Raw genomic sequence first — 20,281 nt, 5'->3', positions numbered from 1 at the left:
TATGAACTATCCACGTGGCTAATTCCTTCACACCTTGCAGTAGAAATATCTGCTCACAGCCTCTTGAGACCATGGCTCATGATAAAATTCAGCTCTGCGTTCTTCCTCTGGGTTTCCAACTACATCAGTCATCACCTGTGACAAAAATAAAAATACTTTTCACTATAGCTATTCTACCACATGGAGAAACATTTACATTTACCTAGAGTCAAAAATTAATGACACTACTGCATTAAAATTCTCAGGACTGATCTCTATGCCCAAGGCAAATGGACAATGGCATGCATTGGACATAGCCTCGAAGAGGAAAGGGACCTGGGAGCGTTGATCAATGCTCAGCTGAACATGAGCTATCAGTGTGCTCAGGTGGCCAAGAAGGCCAACGACATCCTGGCCTGTATTAGAAATAGTGTAGCCAGCAGGAGCAGGAAGTGATTGTCCTCCTGTACTCAGCTTTGGTGAGGCCGCACCTCAAGTACTGGGTTCAGTTTTGGGCCCCTCACTACAAGAAGGACATTGAGTCCCTGGAGTGTGCCCAGGGCAACAAAACTGGTGAGGGTTCTGGAGAATAAGTCTTATGAGGACCAGCTGAGGGAGCTGGGATTGTTTAGCCTGGGGAAGAGGAGGCTCAGGGGAGACCTCATTGCACTCTACAACTTCCTGAAGGGAGGCTGTGATGGGGAGGGGGTTGGCCTCTTCTCTCAGATAACTAATGATAGGACTGGAGGAAATGGCCACAAGTTGTGCCTGGGGAGATTTAGATTAGGTATCAGGAAAAACTTTTTCTCTCAAAGAGTGGTCAGGTACTGGAACGGCCTGCCCAGGGAGGTGGTGGAGTCACCATCCCTCACAGTGTTCAAGAAGTGCCTGGACAAGGTGCTACAAGGTATAATGTAGTAGCTTAGTGGGAAGTACTGGTGATAGGAGGACGGTTGGACTAGATGATTTTGTAGGTCCTTTCCAACCTTGTGTTTCTATGATTCTATGACTCTCTAATTCATGGTTACTGCCAAAACAAGGTGTCCACATCCAAACTGAACAGCTCCTAACATTTGCTTCTAGGCTGTGCTAAGGAGTCATTCAGGACTGGCCAGACTAAATGCCACAGATCTCTAACATTTTAACAGCATTGACAGTTTAGTTCCAGGGTCCCAGGAAAAGTACCCTAGCACTGTATATTTTACTTGCAGATATATCCAAAGAACCTTGGCACAACTGTAAACAACAGGAAATTGTGAAGGTATTCATGTCAGACTGAAATGTAAAATTATTGGCATATTCTGCAGGGTACTGTTTTACAACGTCAGTTCTGATGTCAGCAGGGCAGAGTATTACCAAAAAGGCCCTTTTGGAACTGGATGTCAGTCAGGGAGAGCATTGAACAACTGTTCCATATATGCAACTAGAGAAGCACCACCACCACACTTCAGTTTGTAAGCTCTTCAAGCTACAAGTGTATTTAAACATTCTTTTAGATGTCCATTCCCTTTCTGAATATAAATAATAACAACAATCATAATCTTAACAGTAAATCTTTGCAAGATTATTGATTAACAAACAAGACATTTATATTTGAAAGATAATTATTATATAAAAATAATTTCCTGACTTCATTAACATAATGGGTTTTGATGCGTCTGATTTAAAGATACAAAGTGTGAAACTTTATGAGAAAAATATTCTTTTTGGCTGGCAAACAAATGAAATTCCTTACATTACATACCTTGGGTTTCTCAAAACTAAACTCAAAGGCATCTGATACTTATTCTGCTATTTCTTAAATAAGATTACATTTTGAAAACTAATAAAACACCCAAATAGTGTTATTTTGCTATAGGATCCTCCTGATTAGTTTTATCTAGCTTTAATTTTACAGAGTACACCAACACATCTCTGCACTTTGATCGTACTGTCTAACCACAAATTCACCTACAATCCCCATTATGCACTGCTATACCACTAGAAGAGAAATACAGCCTTACCGGTCTTTCCTGCATACTTTCTGCTCTGGGATAGCAGTATTACACTCATCATTTTTTCCACCAATTTTCCATCCTGGATATTTTAGCTATACATCTGTACACATTTAACTGATGTTCTTACATTCTGGTTTCACTTCTTCATTCTTCTTCAACCTTAGCTCACCTTAAGATCCCTACTTTGGGATCGAAGAAGGTCTTGGATGTACCCTTTAGGATCTTTGGAGAAACTCAGCATGAAATCACGTTGTATTTTTAACTGATTTATGGATTCGATTGTCTCATGAATCTGAAGAAAAAAACAAAGCAGATGTTCTTTAATTCCTCTCATGTTTCTGCAACCCTGAGGTCAGTCCTGTTAATGTCTTTGTAGTTCTCTGTAATATACAAAGGTGACAATTCTACACCAAAGACTCATCCCATGGAATTTTCTCTTCAGAGTGGGAGTTAACCCTAGTGTTGCAATTACATTTTGGTTTCACATGTATTTTTGCAACATAAGCACATACAGGATTCTTCTTCACTTCCTGCACTGAACTACTGGATGGCACGCTACATGCAATACTGAAGAGCTAAGTCATGTCACTGTATAATGCAATGATTTCCTGTGTATAAGCAGTCTTTTTGAGAAGTCAGGGATTTTTCTGGAAAGGTGCTATATAATGTCTTTACGTATTGCCCAATGCAAGAAAGCAGTTACTCCCTTGGTCAGTCAACATTATACCTTCAATATCCTGTGGTGATGCCTAAACTTTGTTCTAGTGATCGCCCAATCAAATCCATGTTAAATAAACTTACAGAACAGCCATGACTTCTAGAATTTTTCTTGTAAGAAAGACTATTAACGTCACCATGGCTACAAAAGGAGTGTGAATAATGAGAAACTGTGAGTATGGAAGGTTTATAGAAAATGAGTCATATCATCAAAAATATTATGAAAGAAATGGTCATTAACTAGCAGGGAAGAATATACACTACAAAGAGGAGTCAAGGTATGTTAATCAACCTGGATAACAAAATCAATTGTGATCAATGGGAGGACAACTAATGAATCATTTGCACATACCTAAACAGAAAAGCAACCTCTTACTATCCTGTTTCTCTAACATTCTGTTTTGAGATTGCAGACCCATCTTGTTAAATCTCCTGTCCACATCTATTTTGCCAAAACATCTACTGTGGCCAGACACAGAGGGAGGAAAATAATCCTCCCATGATCTGGCTATGCCACTAAGGGCATTGTAGGCAGAACTGTATGGTATGTTAACAGAAGAGAATGGCTTTCAACTTAAAACGTTCCTCATGTGGGAAAATGATGTAGCCAATGCTAGAGAGAAATCTCCTATTGGTGTGCACCAGTTTTCCACTAGGTGACTTACCCAGAAGTGACTTCAGTAACTTCACTAATCACAGCTTGCGCTCTGCTGCAGAAAATGCTCAATAAAAAGGTGATAAAGACATGGTAAAGGGGGAGCTGGACTGGAAACATAATAATCCTTAGCATGCTGCATGAAAGCACATATAGGCTGGAAACTAACTGGCTGAGCACCTGCTCTGCTGAAACCTTTTGCTTTGACCTTTTCCAAGAACCACAGAACGGCAGATCTTGCAACGGTTACCAAAAATCTGCAGGACTGCTGGTATCCAAACTCTCTTTAAAACAGTATGAGGACAACAGTTTAACAAATTTGCATTAGATGTAAACAAACAGAAACTTATCATGACTCTGTATCACGTGAATAATCTCTGGTCTATGATATCACACTTCTTCCCTTTGTTTGTGGAGCCACTTTTATTTATCCTTTGCCAGGGCAAATTAGCCATTTACACTCGTGCAAAAAACTGGCTAACAGTCCCCTTCCCTTGACATGAATCTCTAATGCAGCCTGCAGAGCTCACCACTGCTATAAGAGAGGTATGGTTATTTTAAGTGCACATAATCTTTGTTCAATAAACCAGGAAACAATTCTGCAAAACCGTTCCAAGTGATTTTTCTACTATTAATTTTCTACAGTTGCAGCTAGTCTAGTGAGCTGCTCTGCAGCAATGCAATGCCCAGCACACTAAAAGAATATGAGATTCTCTTAGCTTCCCCTCATATCAATATAGCAAGACACTATGACCTCTCAATAAAATGTTGTAGTCTAGGGACCTTCTAGGGACCTATAGTCTTGAAGGTACCTTCAAGATCATCTACTTCCAATCCCCCTTGCCATGGCAGGGGCACCTTCCACCAGACCAGGTTGCTCAAAGCCCCATCCAACCTGGCATTCATCACTTCCAGGGATGGGGCAACTAGGATGGATACAGACTTATCAATTTGCACTTCCGCAAAAAAAATTGCTCCTGTTATTCTTCCACAGCTAATCCTTCTTCATAACCCCAAGTCTTTTGAGTATCAAAACTTTCCCACTACTTCTCTAACTCAGCCTAGGCAACTTTGTTCTCATCTTCAATTTTTTAGCATCTCTGGTTCCCATATCCAAATAATGTCTGACTTTATTTTTTTTTCTCATATTTTTTCTAAGATAGAGATTTTCATATCATAAGACGCAGAAGTTAAAATTCCTGTAATACGTTTTAATTACAATTACATTTTTCTCTTTGGTCTTGCTAACTGTAATCCCACCTTATTTATATCCAGAAGAAGGCTGCTGCTGCTTGCTATGCTTACCAAACACCTTCTTTACTTTCCTTAGTTGCTTCTGATTCTCAGCATAACAAAAAGAAAAAAAAAATCTGTGATGCCAGTCTTAATTGTCTACTTCTTATATTTTCAAAGCTGCATCTTTTTTTTTTTTTTTTTTTTTTTGTGCCAGATTAGAAGAAAGTAAGATCTGGATGTAAAATACTAGGTGGTGATTTGACTGTTAACTAAGGAACCTCATTAAAAAAAAAAAAGAGTAACGAGTCTCTTGTGTGCTGAGGACAAACTTGACAAACTTGCGCGCTGAGGAAAAGGTTAGGTAGTCAAACTCTGCCCATTTATACAAATTTGAAGAGCAGGAATGAATATGAATATGAATATAAAGGCATCTTGAACATAAAATGCGCTGCTAAACTGAAGTTAAAAAGTTAAAAGCTGAAGCTCCATCTTAAAATATATAGAATATCCACCTACGTGAGCTAAATGATTCCTATTGTGATATTGAACTTCATAGAGCAATCCAACAACAACATCCACAAAGTCTGAATACCAGAGCATTTTTGGAGGGTTGCTGCCTATGTGTTATGGGACACATTATAGGATCTAGGGTAAGAGCATCTTGGGATTGCACTTGACATGGCACTTTTAGGGAATTAATCAAATGCGGGAAATGGGATGGATCTGCGTGATTCAGGGAGGCACAACTGTGGGAAAATAGATATATAAAGGGCTAAAAATCACTGGTTGTGTGTGAATGATTTGCTCATTGATATGCTTGTCCAGCCATCTCTATGCCGGACCAGAGCTATCTGTCCTACTGTGTTACCAGATTCCATTTTTAACTCTTTTCCTGAGTGAGGAACTCCATTTTTATGTATGGGGGGAGCTCTATGTGCCAGCAACTGCAGCAAGACCATGGTTTGGAGGCCCATGTGCCTGAGTGCTGGCACCTGCAGCAGTGCAGGTGCGTGAATGTGTGAGCACTGGCAAAGAACAAGCTGAACTAGTCAGCAAGTAGGTAAGGTGGTCTGGGAGCCATGGTGGGGTATGTGTCTGTAAGGATGAGACCACAGGAGAAGCTGGCAGTCAGACAGAGCAAAGGAATCTCAGCCAGCCACTGGAGGAACCGTGGGGTCTGAGGGTCGCTAGGGACAAGACCCAGTGGTGTTTGTATGTGTGCACACATCGAAGGGTAAGACCACAGGGAAGTGGCAACTGGGGGACCAAGAGACTCCCAGCCAGCTGCGAATGTACGTGTGTGTGTATGGGTATGTTTGTGCCTCTGTGTGGATGTGCCTGTGTCTGTATGAACATTGGGAGTGCGGCTGCAGCCTCTGGGGCTTTTATGGCCAAGTGCCAGCAACTGGGAGACTGGGATCCAGAGGCAGCCAGTGGGTAGACAAAGTGTCCGAGACCAGCTGCCAGAGGGACATACCCCCACTAGCAGCCCTCCACGGAGTTCAGCCAGAGAGAGGATCAGGATGAGATTATTGGTTATCTTTGTGTTCATGTGAGGTCTCTCTGTATCCTGACTGTGTTGATCTGTGTGGCTGGCCCTGTATATATATATATATATGTATATATATATATACGTGGTGTATACGCATGCATGGGTGCATGTGTGTGTGTGCATGCCTCCTGGGAATACATGCTCAGCCTCGTTGCCGGTTGGATCTGGGATAATGGAGCTTTGGCAGCCTTGCCTCTCTCAGGCTGTAAGATCCAGCCTAATTCTCCTAACACATACCTTGGAAGACCATGGTTGATCCACATTGCCTGCTCTAACATGTTTTTAGTTACAAACAAGACCTGTTAGTTTTCCACAGAGCACAACAGATTTACTAACTAGTTCAGAAAGATCTGAAATCCTACAACACCTAGACTGGCACATAATTTATGTTGCCTGCCAGGGTACTCATTATGCTGCCTGCGAAACACTTGTAACATTTTTACAACTATATCAGGCCCTGGATTAAATTTTAAGAGCAAACCCCACCCACCCCACTGTATTTCCATTGCATGTGACTTATTCAACCCTTGAAAGCACATCTAAATGAGCAATCCCTTTCTCACATTAGTCCCTTTGATATACGGCACCAAACCCCCAGGAAGTTATAAAACGTGTATACATATGCCACGTGATACTGGGGCAGTACCTTGTTGTCCAATGCTGTAATCTCCTGTTGATTAGCTGTTGAGAGAAGAAAACTACTCATCTGTCCCTTTAATGGGTCTTCAACTTCTACATCTATGTCATAACAAGCCGTCTTCTTCTGATCATTGGGGTCAACACTATGGAGAGGATAATAGAAGATTGTGAAAACTGACATAATGAGTCAGAGTAAATAGCCATCCAGCCCAGAAAATACTCTTTCAAAAAAACTGTTGCAGATGTTGTGAGAAGAGTTTAAGAACAGGGTACCTTTACACATATTATGTATACATGCATCATATATATATCGGTGGTGGTGAACTGGCTGGTGGCTGGTGATGAACTGGTTAAACACTAGAGTTCAAAGTGTTGTAGTGATGTGTGGCTACATCTCTCTGGCAGACAGTCACTAGCAGTGTTTCCCAGGGCTCAGTTCTACGGCCAGTTCTGTTCAACATTTTTATCAATGATCTGGATGCAGGAGCTGAAGGCATCTTCAGCAAGTTTGGTGATGATACTAAACTGGGAGGTGCTGCTGACTCTCTAGGAACAAGAGGCCTTGCAGAGGGATCTAAACAGACTGAAACATTGGGCAATCAGCAATGAAATTCAGCAAGGGTAAAGGGTTCTGCACCTAGGACTGAGGAATCATAGAATCAGCTAGGTTGGCAAGGACCTCCAAGATCATCTGGCCCAACTATCCCCCAGGTCCTTCTCCTCTGCACAGCTTTCCAGCCACTCTGCCCCAAGCCTGTAGTGCTGGATGGGGTTATTATGGCCGAAGTGCAGGACCTGGCACTTAGCCATGTTGAACCTCATCCTATAGGCCCTTACCCATCGATTCAACCTTTCCAGGTCCCTCTGCAGGGCATTCCTACCCTCTGGCAGATCAGTACTTCCCCCTAACTTGGCATTGTCTGCAACCTTACTGAGGGTGCACTCAATTCCCTCATCCAAATAATTAATAAAATATTAATATTAAAGAGAATGGGCCCCAACATTGACCGCTGGGGAACCTGTGACTGGTCGCCAGCTGGATTTCACTCCATTCACCACCACTCTCTGGGGTTGGCCATCCAGCCAGTTTTTAACCCAGCAAAGCGTATACCTGCCTGAGCCATGGGCTGCCCGCTTCTCCAGGAGAATACTTTGGCAGACTGTGTCAAAGGCCTTGCTGAAGTCTAGGTAGACCACGTCAACAGCCTTTCCCTCATCCAGACAGGGCACCCGGGCATAGAAGGAGATGAGGCTGGTCAGGCAGGACTTGCCTCTCATGAGCCCATGTTGACTGGGCCTGAGCCTCAGGTTGTCTTGCACATGCTGTGTGATTACACTCAAGATGACCTGTTCCATCACCTTCCCTGGCACCAACATCAAGCTGACAGGCCTGCAGTCGCCCAGGTCTTCCTTACAACTCTTCTTATAGATGGACGTCATGTCAGCAGGTCTCCAGTCATCATCCGGGACCTCTCCGGATGACCAAGACTGCTGATAGATGATGGAAAGCAGCCCAGCAATCGCACCCACAAACTCCCTCAGCACCCTTAGGTGGATCCCATCTGGCCCAATGGACTTGTGACAGTCCAGGTGGAGCTGCAGGTCTCTAACTATTTCCACCTGAACTTTGAGGGAGTTCTGCTCCTTGTCTCAAACTTCCAGGTTGGGAGGTGGAGTACCCTGTGGACTGGGGTTTAGGCTTTAACCCCGAGGACTGTGTTAGGCTTTAACTTGTTGGGTTTTAGGCTTAATTGCCATTTTCTCTTTAGCTTTACATTGAAATTTCTTAGCAAGAAAACTTTGTCAACCCAGTAGCTGATAAATCAAACTTCAGTCATGGTCACTTGTAATATAAAAATGCTCCTTCAGAACATTATTTTTGAAATATCTCGGTCGTGTGCACCTGCTGCAGGAAGTAATAAAAAAGAAAAGGACTCAGGATCTAATTGAACTTTTTAGATCTGGGGGAGAAGGAGGTCTTGCATGGATGGATTTGCATTACAAGTGTTTCCAGCAGGTTGAGAAGAATAATCCTCTCCCTCTGTATTCAGCACTGGTGAGTCCACACCTGGAATCCTGTGCCTAGTTCTAGGCTCCTTAACACAAGAGAGACATGGACATACTGGACAGAGTGTAGAGAAGAGCCACGAGGATGATGAAGGGACTGGAGCAGCTCTGCTAAAAGAGAAGGCTGAGAGAGCTGGAACTGTTCGGTCTGGAGAAGAGAAAGCTCGGGGGGGTTTACCCTTGTAGATATAAATACCTGAAGACAGTATGCAAGGAGAACAGAACCAGGCTCTTTTCAATGGTCTGAAGTGGACAGAGATGAGTGGCAATATGCACAAACTCGAGTACAGAAGGTTTCCCCTGAACATCGGGAAACACATCTTTACTGTGAGAAGTGACCAAGCACTGGCACAGACATTGTGGAATCTCCCTCTTTGGAGATCTTCAAAAGCTGCCTGGACATAGTCCTGGGCAACTTGCTCTAAGGAGCCCTGCATGAGCCAGGGAGGCGGTTGGACAAGATAACCTTCAGGGGTTAGAAGACATGGAAAAGGGCAAGGTGCTCAATGGTGTTTTTGCCTCCAGTTGTCCTGGTAAGTTGTGTTCTCAGGCCTCCCTTGCCCCTGAGCCTAGGACGGAGTTGGGGGAGCAGGGCTATTGTGAAAAACCTTGACAAGTTGAATAAAGAGGACAGCAATTCAACATCATAAGGTTCAACACAGGCAAATACAAAGTTCTGCTCTGAACAATCCCATGCACTGGTACAGGTGGACATCAACTGAGCAGAAATCAGCTCTGGAAAGGAAAGAACCTATTCCCTGCTATGCCACACTTGTGTATCTTGACTTCTGGGTGCAGGACCAGGAAGACATGACATACTGTAATGAGCCCATGAGAATCAGGCCATGAGAATGGCTGGGGACTGGAGCACCTGGAATCACAGAATGGTTTGGGCTTGAAAGGACCTTACAGATCATCTAATTCCAACCCCCCTGCCATGCGAAGGGACACATCCCGCTACATCAGGTTGCTCAAGGCCCCATCCAACCTGACCTTGAACACTTCCAGGGATGGAGCATCCACAGCTTCCCTGGGAAACTGTTCAACTCTTTGTCAGGGAGTGTAGTGATAGGACAAGGAATAACAGCTTTAAACTAAAAAGGGTTGGTTTTGATTAGCTCTAAGAAGGAAATTCTTTACTCAGATGATGGTGAGGCACTGGAACAGGTTGCCCAGGGAAGTGTTTGGAATTAGATGATCTTTAAGATCCCTTCTAACCCAAACTATTCTGTGATTCTATGACTTCTTAACCACTTCTTCCTCCAGGGCTTTGTCCCATGGTACTCTACCAAGCAGATCCCTGAAGAGGACAAAGTCTGCTCTCCCAAATTCCAGGGTAGCAAGTTTGCTGTGCTCCCTCCTTGCTGCATTCAGAATCCAAAACTGCACCATTTCATGATTGCTTCAGCTAAGGCGGCCTTTGAGTTTCACATTCCCCACTAGACCCTCCTTGTTTGTGGGAATGAGATCCAGCATAGCACCTCTCCTTGTTGGCTTCTCTGTCACTTGGAGAAGGATGTCATCAGTGCATTCCAGGAACTTCCTGGATTGCCTAGGCCCTACCATGCTGTCCCTCCAACAGATGTCAGGGGGGCTGAAGTCCTCCATGAGAACCAGGGCTTGCGAACATGAGGCTTCTATCTGTTTATGTGCATTAGCATACAGACATTTAAGTTGGGCCCGTGATGAAGCTGACTTACTGGCTGGAGTGGTGGACTTCTTTTGTGCTGGTCTTCAGGTTCTCTTCTGCTGATTTGTGACCCTCCTCCAGACTCTGGGCATCTGTCACTGACACTGGCATCAAACTGGGAGGAGAGGGATGGATTGAGATTCCCCTCCCCTGGCAGCTATAGTTTAAAGCCCTCTTCACCAGCTTGGCAAGCCTATGATCAAAGATGCTTTTTCCACTTCTCTGACAGGTGGATCCCCATCAGCCCCCAGCAGACCAGGTTTCTCAAAGAGAGTCCCATGGTCTAGCTAGCTGAACCCCTGCCTGCGGCACCAGTCATGCAACTATCTGTTGATTTGCCAGATTCAACCGGCCTTTTTAATCCCCTCTCCTTTGACTGGCAGGACTGATGAAAAATCTACCTGTGCTCCCGAGTCCTTTACTACTGCTTCCAGGGCTTTGTAATACCTAATGCCTACACCAAGAGAAGCTGCAAGAGTTGCATTTGTCCAGCCTTAAGAAGAGACAGAGAAGAGGAGATCCTATTGCTGAGTGCAACTGCCCTATGGGAGGTACAGTGAAGACAGAGCAAGGCTCTTCTTGGAGGTGCACAGCAACAGGCAACACATACCCCTTGTAACATGGGATACTGACTCAATGTAAGAATATTTTTTTTTAATTTTTATATAAATCATGATGGTAATCAAAAGGGAGGAATCAAATACTAACTTGTTTGCAATATAAGAATATTGGAGACCTACGCTTTGTAGTATTCTTGTGCAACGTTAAGAGTGTGGGAGATGACTTGTTTCTTTGCAGAAATGGGAAATGCCATGTGTTTCTCTTTCTACCTCTGATTTCAAGTCTGTCAGCAACAATGAGGAGTAAAATTCAAGAAAAGCTCCAGCTCTAGATTGAGCTCAGGTAAGAATATTTTACTTCTATGAGTTTTAAATCTGGTGCACTCAGTATTGCAGAGATAAAAACACTACTATCTATTTTCTACTGCATCCTCTTTCAGTCTATCTACCATTTAAAGTATTTACCCATACTAACAGCTTTCTGTTTAACTCTATTTAATTTCCATTGCACTTTTGTTATTTTTTTTAACAAAAAGCATGGATGGTGTCTGAAGAGCAGGACTAAAATGCTGTTGGGAGGGGTGAAGCCTCAGATGACCACAAATGATACCTTCTACTCTACACTATTCTGTTCCTTTAGCAGTCTGAAAATTTACTTATTCCCATTACATTCAGTGCCAGATTTCTATTTGCTTTGCCTGAGACTGTAAAGACTCTATTGAAAAAGTACCACCTACTCTCAGCACATTAATACTTCCCCCTATCCACAGCTTTATGTCACTATGTCACTGCAGAGTAATATTGCCAGGTGCTGCATGATGCACACAGTGTATCAGAGAAGCTACTATACACAATGTCCTCTTCTTTAGCTTCTATCTAACAGACATGATCTTGCCCCCAGGACTTCTTTGCATTTTAAGCAAAGAAAAGTAGAGTGCCACTCTACTGAAAGTAATTCATAACTTTACAGACATAAAGAATTAACACACAGTCCAAAGCACTCACTTGGATGTTAGAAAACCTGGATTCTGGTCCCGGCAACCATAGCAGTTTCTCTGTTTTAGATAGTGTATGATTTGCATGTGACAGTGCTGAGCTGACTGATCAGCTTACCTGATGATATGGTTTATCACTATAGGGTCTGGAGGCAGCAGTAGGTTAGTGAGTCTCTGAGGAATTTCAGAAAACTTTAGCCGGGGACAGTCAAAGATCTGGAATATAATAAGAGCATATTATCCTTGTCCAAAACCTAATTTGCAATTAAACAAGTAAATCAATTAGACCCTTTCTTCTTGGAAAGGCTATGACTTTTTTAGGAGTGAGGAACCACCTTGATGTGTTTTTTGACAACACTGCACATGGAGGCATTTACTATATTTGTTACAGTGTCTGTTGAAACCCATTCAGCATTGAAGAAACTGCAAATTATTAAGGGAAAACAAAATTCAGTAATTTCTGTCCATCCAAAATTTGCAGATGGATATTATAGATTGCCTCTGAATAGCTGTGTCCAAATAGGAGATACCTGCTGGAAGTACTTGTCACAATTAATGTATTCCTTGTCATGGGAGTCTTGCAGCTTATTTGTTTTGATGTACTGCCAGAGAGCCTGGATGATGGCAGATCGGGTCTGTGTGTGGATCCCCAGCAAACGTGCTAATCGTGGGTCCAGTTTAAACTGTGGAGGCTGCAACAGAAAGAGAAGAAGGGAGAGATGCAATGGAGAAAAAAGTAGATGCATGCACTGATAGAGATTTTCAGCTTCAGTTCTTTAGGGACTTTGTTCCTCTGGTGAAATACCCCATTCAGTGGTAGGTTATAGAAATGTAAACTGCCCGGATGTGTACCACGGTCATGCTCTGGAACAGCTATGTCTAGCATTTGAAAAAGAAAGATGGACATTGTTCATGTGCTATGCACAAAGACTACCTGAATCACATGCTTTAGATAACGAGGTGCTTGCAGAGTCAGAAAATAATTTTCCTGTTTACTGTCGATGCATAATCTGACTTCAGGAAGCAGGAGATGAAGAAGAATGGTCCTTCCTCTGAAATACTGGAGATTAACCAGATAGGGAGCATGAAGTCAGGATGATGCTTCTGCTGTTCCTAACAATTGATCAGCTGCCTCCTACCAACAAATTCCCTTGGAACTCTGTTTTCCCAGCATGTTCCCAACATTCTGCTACAAAACAGAAAATTTACCTGACCACAACTACTCAATGGAATATATTTCTTCTCCTGACCTCTGTGTTACAATTCTTCAATTACTCTCTTTTACATCTCTAATTCCTCAGATACCTTAGAGTCTGGTGCTTCTTCAGGTGTACCCATGCTCATATTTAATATTTGTCACACTCTTCAGCAAGGATTACCTTGTTGGGTGCCTGGACACCCAAAGCCAGATTTATAACAAGACTTCAGGATAAGAGAACAACTATTTAAAAGAATAAATTTATAGTAATGGTGAACATAACAAACTCTAATGATATTTTCCTAGCCATAAGGATTCTTACTGGCTCTATTGGTATCCCAGTTAGCTCACACACTCCCTAAGATAAGTAAAATTTCCTATAAACATAAAATGTAGTGTCTTTATTCTGGATAGATGCCATTTGCATTGGGGAGGGGGAAGCGAATGGCGCACAATGAATTCTTAAAGTTATACAATAAAAATGTATCTAAGACTGAACTGCCATTGAAAAGGGAGATCCTATCTCTTCACAGCAGTGCATTTTTATCCTTTTCCTTAAGACAGTGACCTCTCCCTTCCCTTCCCTTCCCTTCCCTTCCCTTCCCTTCCCTTCCCTTCCCTTCCCTTCCCTTCCCTTCCCTTCCCTTTTCTGTTTCCATTTCCTTTATTTCCCTTTTTGCAGAATATCCTTATTTATCCTCCTTTGCTTTTTGTTGTTGTTTTTTGTTTGTTTCCCGTGACTGCAATCAGAAAACTGATTTGGAACTAAGCTTTGCTAACTCTGAAATGAATCAATTCCCTGACTTTTTTTTTTGTGTGTTCAGCCCACAAATATTACTAATACAATCAAACTAGTACTGACAAAAGAGAGGAAGAAGAAATGCCTGGACTTGAGTCTATCCCTTCCAGGGCAATGTTTTATACCAGATTATAGTGACAATGTAACCAAAGTTTAATAACCCCAGAAATCTGTGTGGTCTGCTCTGAAAAAAATGCTGCCACAGCTACACAGCTGGTTCAGGCATCACTAGCAATAGCCACTCTTTTAAACCACAACGTGTAGGACCCCCCCCCACACACACACACCTCATGTGCATCTTATCTTACTATGTTGTAAGAAGCCTGAGGAGGAAATGCATGTACTTTCTGCAGGTGTTACTAATCACCATCATGCCAAGAATAATATTTTGCTAGACTACAGCAAAAACTTACTTTATGTGTCCCCTTAATATTTTAAATCATCTGGCAGTTTGGTATCATTCTAACCTCTTTCAACCACGTGAAGTTTTGTTTCCAAATATATTATCTTTTGAGGTATGTAAGGGGATGAATTTGCTTTGTTCTGATGAATTTGTTCTATGCCCCAATGGATGTATTCTCCATAGCAAAAGCAACACACTGACCTGGTAATCCAACATGAGGAGTAATGTGCACCGCACACTGACATCACCAGGTCTTTTCACCTGGAAGCCATCAGTCTCCTGAGTTGTGGGAGTTCTGTGCCACTGCCAAAGGAAATAAAATTAACGTGGTCAGTCTTTTTTCACTGATATGGGAAACTGTATGTGAATCTTGCACAGCACTCCAAGCAAGAATAAGACAAGTAACAAGACTCCTTAAGATCTTGCGATTAAACAAACAAACAAACAAAACAAACAAACGAGCAAAATCTCCACCATTTCTTGCTCTGCTCTTACAGTACAGCCTGTTGTGATGCCAGTATGCTTTACTTGTCAGGACAAATGCGCACAAATGTTTTAATTACATATATTCTTCTTTTAAGAGATACCCTACATCACTACTACATCTGTAATTCTGAAACCTTTAAAAACACCTTAAATAAGTCAGTGGAGGCAAGGTAACTTAAACAAGGCAGATAACAGGCACATAGCTGTTCATCTGTTATAGTACTGGGCTTGTTGCAAAGGTGCATTAACTTCTTACCTCCACAAGGTGGTTGTCAGGTCCATAAAGATCTTTGTCCAGTTCAATGACTAGACTCTTAAAAAATGATGAGAACTTCCGTTTCTGCTTGCTTAGCTGTATAATCAAAACAAAAGGAAATGTTTAAGACTGCATATATTACCCCGTGTTCTGTGCTTCCTTTTCGAGCTTTCTCTTTCTCTTGAACTTTAACTCCCATATAGATCACAAGAGTGAACAATCTAATTGAGATTTCCCTCTGATAAATGCAGGGAAATATGCAAAAATCTAGAAGTGGTAGAACAGTATACACTGAAGGAAAGATTTCCCTGACTGTCTTAATGTTATCATAAAGAATTGTCTTTTGATGTGAACAAGATAACTGTATGCCTTTTATTTTAACAGTTTGTATTTTTTTTAATAAATGCTAAATTATTGTTCTGAGTTATCAGATAGTAGTAAGTTTTTACAGATTAGTCATATCCTAAGTAAAAGTATTTCCTTTACATTTTGCCTTTTCATTTAATTAGCAGTATTCACCATTTACTATGCAGTTTATATCGTCTAAATTAAAAGCTGGGAGGTCTATGTCATATATTCTGACTTTCTGGAGAATACAGTCCACAGCATTTAAATGGATTTCTTACCTAATGCAGAAGATATTTTGGAAGTACATACTTCTTTGATTTAAAATTTGCCAGTAACTGAAGATCCACAATAAAAATTGGCAAGTTTATCCAATACAGTTTTTTGTTGTTGTTGTTAAAATCTATGCTCTAATTACTAATCTGAATTTGTCTAACTTCACTTTCCAGATGCTGCAGTTTGTTTACCCTTCATTTTCTAGCAAGATTCTGATCCTGATTCATGTATTGTTATCTCCAGAAAGACAGGCACGTCTTAAACATTTTTCTGTCTCCACACAAGTACAATCTCCATCTGTTTATCTTATCAAATACTTTTCTTGTAAAGTGAATAGGTGACACCTTTATTAGGAAAGTCCAGCCCTCCCAGAGGAAAGTGAAATCCATCGCAGGGGTTTCTGATCACTTAGTTAATAAAACCTTTTTTCCATCCTTGCTCTGACCATCCATACATCCTCTTGCACTCACCATATGCAATGGCCTGCTCTAGACCTGACTTACCACTCCAATCGTGGCCTGAATCCTGCCATATCTTTCCAGCAGTATTCTCTCCAACTCATCGTATCTATTCTGTCCTTAAGTCTGCTCTATTTCCTGCTGCCCTCCCCAACTCTCTCCAGCATTCCCACTATGTTTTTGTATCCTTCACTCCTTCTGTTGGACATGGTGTCTTCCCAGCAAAAACAAGCCAATGCTGCCATTCGGAGATGTCTGAGTTAATGACCCCAGTAAAGTCCATCATAACCCTACAGGACAATCTCTAGACCCTTGCCAGCCCCACTGAAGCACAGGTAAGTCTTACATCATCCAGGAGCTTCCCCTCCACTCGAAGCTCCCACGATGCGATGCTGCCATCAGAGTCATCAGCGTCAGATTTTGCAGGATTAAATGTGTTGGAGATATAAAGTCTCAGTTTCCGCTTTTGCTGTTACACAAATAGAAAAAAGAAAAGTAGATATCCAGATTAAGTCCAGGACCTGAGGCAGCCACGTGAAATATCACACTTTTAGTACAAAATCTGCATGTTTAGTACAGTTGGACCAGGTTACATGAGAATTTAAGATTTGGTTATGCATAAGAAAATTCACTGAAGAGCTGAATCTGGTACTTCTTTTCAAAACCAATTGGTAATATAAACACAGTCAGAATTTGCTGTAAGTGGAGAAAGGCAGGAGTTTGCAGGGCCAAGCCCTTGAGGGCTATGTAACCTGTACTTCTGGTTTATATATTTGAGAAATCATTTTCAGAAAAGCACCACACAATGCCCTTTCTTTCTGGATACTAGCTGGATTGATAAAATTCAGCTGCACACCTTTTGCTACGTGATTGTCTTTCACAGCTGTATCAGTTCAGATTTGTAAATGGCATTCACAAATCCAGCTAATGCTTCATATTACATGCTCCACACATCTCCGTCCATCTTCATTCCACCGTCATGTAGAGCTTGGTATAATCTTCCACACCCTCTTGCCCCCACATCGACACTGACACGTCCCTGCTTCCTAACCTTCCCTTTTAACTCTCTTTCACTCTAATCAAACAGATGGCAGCTCCAACATGCTGTGAGACCTGTGTGGAGGAAGGCACTGTGCTTCATCCCTAAGCTAGGTGCTCAAGTCTTTGAGAGAATCATGCCTACCTATTGGCATTTTTACAGGCTATCTAAGAGAGTTTCCCAGTCACTGTACTGTCTTACGGCTTCAGTGCCCTTCTCTCCCATGCACTATGTGGAAAACTTGGCCATGGATTGATGCATGGATTCCTGAAGAGATATCACCAAAATTCATTTGAGATTCTAATCTCAAATATCTGTCTATAATATAATAGCAAAAAGGCTGAAGTCATCAAATTAATGCAGTCAAAACAACCTTCACCTAACATAAAAAAGGAGCAGTCTTGTAAAGCTCTCATACATACACACACACAGAGGCAGACACACACAAAGAGGTACGGGAGAGATGTAGGTCTATAGAACAGAAGATGCAAATCGCATATACGAGGTCAGAGAACTGAAAATCTGATACAGCACAGCGGAATATGGGAGGAAGAGCTGTATGGCCCACATGGAACAAGAAAATTACTACAAATCCAGAGACCACAGTGACAGAAAGGTTTGATTGAAATGGAGGGTCAACAGTATGCAGCAAGAGAGAATAGGATTTTCCGAAGTGCCAAGAATCTAGAAAATGACGGGTTGACACAGGTAAGAACAGGCAGGTAGGTTTAAAAAAATCCTGGAAATCCTTATTCTTTCTGCATCCTTTCCTACACGATTTCTGTTGCTGAAGTACTCTTTCACTATATATGTATATATATATATATATTTTTTTTTTTAACACCCCAGAATCTTTTTTTGCTGTGAAGGACTAGTGAAAGACTTCACATTTCTAAATTCACAATTCTTCATATTAACCTGCAAATTTTATGTTTTTCTTAAATTTTATCCCCACCTGGATTATTTGCAAAACTGTATCTATGTACATAAGCAGTTTTTTTTTTTTTTTTCTCCTTAATGGTTCCTTCTGGATGCTCTACAGATATTTCAGTTTTATATCACTGATTCTATTTCCTCTTCTTTTGATTTCCAATGCATTATGTCCACTACTGCTTTTACTCTGGCAACTCACCCACTCCTCATACCTCTCCATGTGTGTTGGGTCTGTCAGGTAGGAACTGTATCTGCTGTATCTGCTTCCTCAAAAGCCTGACGTCTCATCACTATGATCATTCTCTGCAATAACATTCTTGTTCACATCTGAGTATTTTAGATGTCTTCCTTTCTCCTGGCTTTCAGGTTCTAGGTTCCTTAGTTCACCAGAGTTAGCAACAATGCCTAATTCCACTATATAATACAAAAATCTCTCCTTCAATACTTTCCACTGTTATCATTTTTCTTTCAAGTCATGCACAAGTCAGGTGCAGCTTACATTTCAGGACTGGTCTCCTGCTGTGTTCCCTGTACTTTCCCTGCTCTGCCAAAGTCAGAGTCAGCTTATCATTAATTTCTCCTACGTTTCTCTCTTCAATTTACGGTCTTTCTATGCAACAAGTTCTCTTTCTCAAGTTTAACAACATAATCCTTTCCTCACTGTAACCCTGATAAGTCAGCCCACTTCTTCTACACTGCCATCAGAAAGGAACTTAGAATAATTATGAATAAAAATCCTACGTAATGACTATCTTTAAAGTTGTAGTCACTACTGCCAACCAGTAAATCTGGTGGAAAGCTGAGCCCTTAGTCTCTACTAAGCAAAGATATTCCATCTGATAAGAGAAATGTGTAACCTGCACCCTGTGGGTTGTCTTCGAGTTTGATCAAAAAGATACTGCAAATTTGCAACACTATTAAGACAATGATTATCTCTTATATGCAACACAAAGAAATATCCTTGATCATAACAAACACCTAAGGAATCAAACAGCAACTGCACAGCTGCAATAGAACACCAACAGCAAAGGGGCTTTAAATTTAATTTAAAAATTTATTAGAACCTGAAATGGCATAAGGGATCATAAAGAAAGAAAACTCACATTTTTTGGTGTTTTTTTTTTTCCTTTATTTTTTAATACTTTAAAAAATTAAAATAGTAATAGTAATAATAATTTCTTCATGGTTGCCCTTTGTCTAGCAACTCTCAGTAACTTGCTGGGTTGCAGAAAACTCTGCAGTCACTTCTGAGGAGACACAGAGAATTCTATCTTTTTATTCTCTAAGATCCAGCTGTGTTTCTGCTATTGCTTTCTGTCTCAAGCATCTCCAAATTTCTGCTTGTGCTTCAGCCTTCTTCTATGTGGCAGTCCTTTACCCTGTTTGCCTCTCTGACTACCCTCCCCTGCAATCCATATGGAACAATCTCCCCCTCCCTGTGAGGGCTCTAGCAGGCCAAATTCACCTTAGGACAAGGCAAACACCAGCCTTCCTCTAAGCAGCTGTGCTACCACCCTTTAAAGAGAATTTACATAATGAACTGCAAACGTGTCAGCGATGATAATTGTCACAATCAAAATCTCTAGACCTGACCTGCAGAATGCAGCCAGATCTGCCAAAGACATTCAGGTAAGCAGCCTAAAAAAAAAGTGAAAAAGGTATTTTGGCAATTAACATTGCTTGAACAGCCAAACACATTGTTCTCTGTGCAGCACTGTACTGACTTGGAAATGTGCCAGCCTCCACAACTACCCCTCTGAGGCTGCAGCCAACATGTCCACCTCCTGTTTGGTACTTTACAGGTTACTGCTCCATCTTCTCCTTCTTCTGGCATGTAAAGAAAATACATTCAGAAATCTCTAGCAAACCATCAGAATCATAGCCCTACAAAGATGTTATTTGGATCAGTAGGCTCCATTTCCTCTGTCACGACTTTCTCCTGACAATTCTGAGCCACTACTGTCTCACCTGATGAGGCAAGATCCTTTTATACTTTTATAA

At 41.6% G+C, this 20,281-nt stretch overlaps 1 protein-coding gene across 18 annotated transcripts in view; it reads right to left on the bottom strand.

Annotated features, from left to right (window-relative positions):
• The window catches only part of SMARCD3 (SWI/SNF related BAF chromatin remodeling complex subunit D3), a 93,846-nt gene that overhangs the window by 4,400 nt on the left and 69,165 nt on the right, over positions 1 to 20,281 (bottom strand). For 14 of the 18 annotated variants that reach the window (XM_013108490.5, XM_013108489.5, XM_072033957.1 and 11 more), the window contains 9 exons: positions 16,655 to 16,777; positions 15,230 to 15,325; positions 14,689 to 14,790; positions 12,618 to 12,779; positions 12,206 to 12,303; positions 10,543 to 10,647; positions 6,783 to 6,918; positions 2,146 to 2,268; positions 34 to 135 (listed from right to left, as the gene is read on the bottom strand). In XM_013108490.5, coding sequence (XP_012963944.3) covers positions 34 to 135; positions 2,146 to 2,268; positions 6,783 to 6,918; positions 10,543 to 10,647; positions 12,206 to 12,303; positions 12,618 to 12,779; positions 14,689 to 14,790; positions 15,230 to 15,325; positions 16,655 to 16,777 — 1,047 coding nt within the window. The remainder of the gene's footprint in view (positions 1 to 33; positions 136 to 2,145; positions 2,269 to 6,782; positions 6,919 to 10,542; positions 10,648 to 12,205; positions 12,304 to 12,617; positions 12,780 to 14,688; positions 14,791 to 15,229; positions 15,326 to 16,654; positions 16,778 to 20,281) is intronic. The other 4 variants (XM_072033953.1, XM_072033954.1, XM_072033961.1 and 1 more) reach the window with 1 other exon arrangement.

This window comes from Anas platyrhynchos, chromosome 2, assembly GCF_047663525.1.
Source record: "Anas platyrhynchos isolate ZD024472 breed Pekin duck chromosome 2, IASCAAS_PekinDuck_T2T, whole genome shotgun sequence".
Lineage (NCBI taxonomy): Eukaryota > Metazoa > Chordata > Aves > Anseriformes > Anatidae > Anas > Anas platyrhynchos.
Note: the sequence above shows the minus strand (reverse complement) of the source record. Positions and strands in the feature narration are given on the sequence as shown.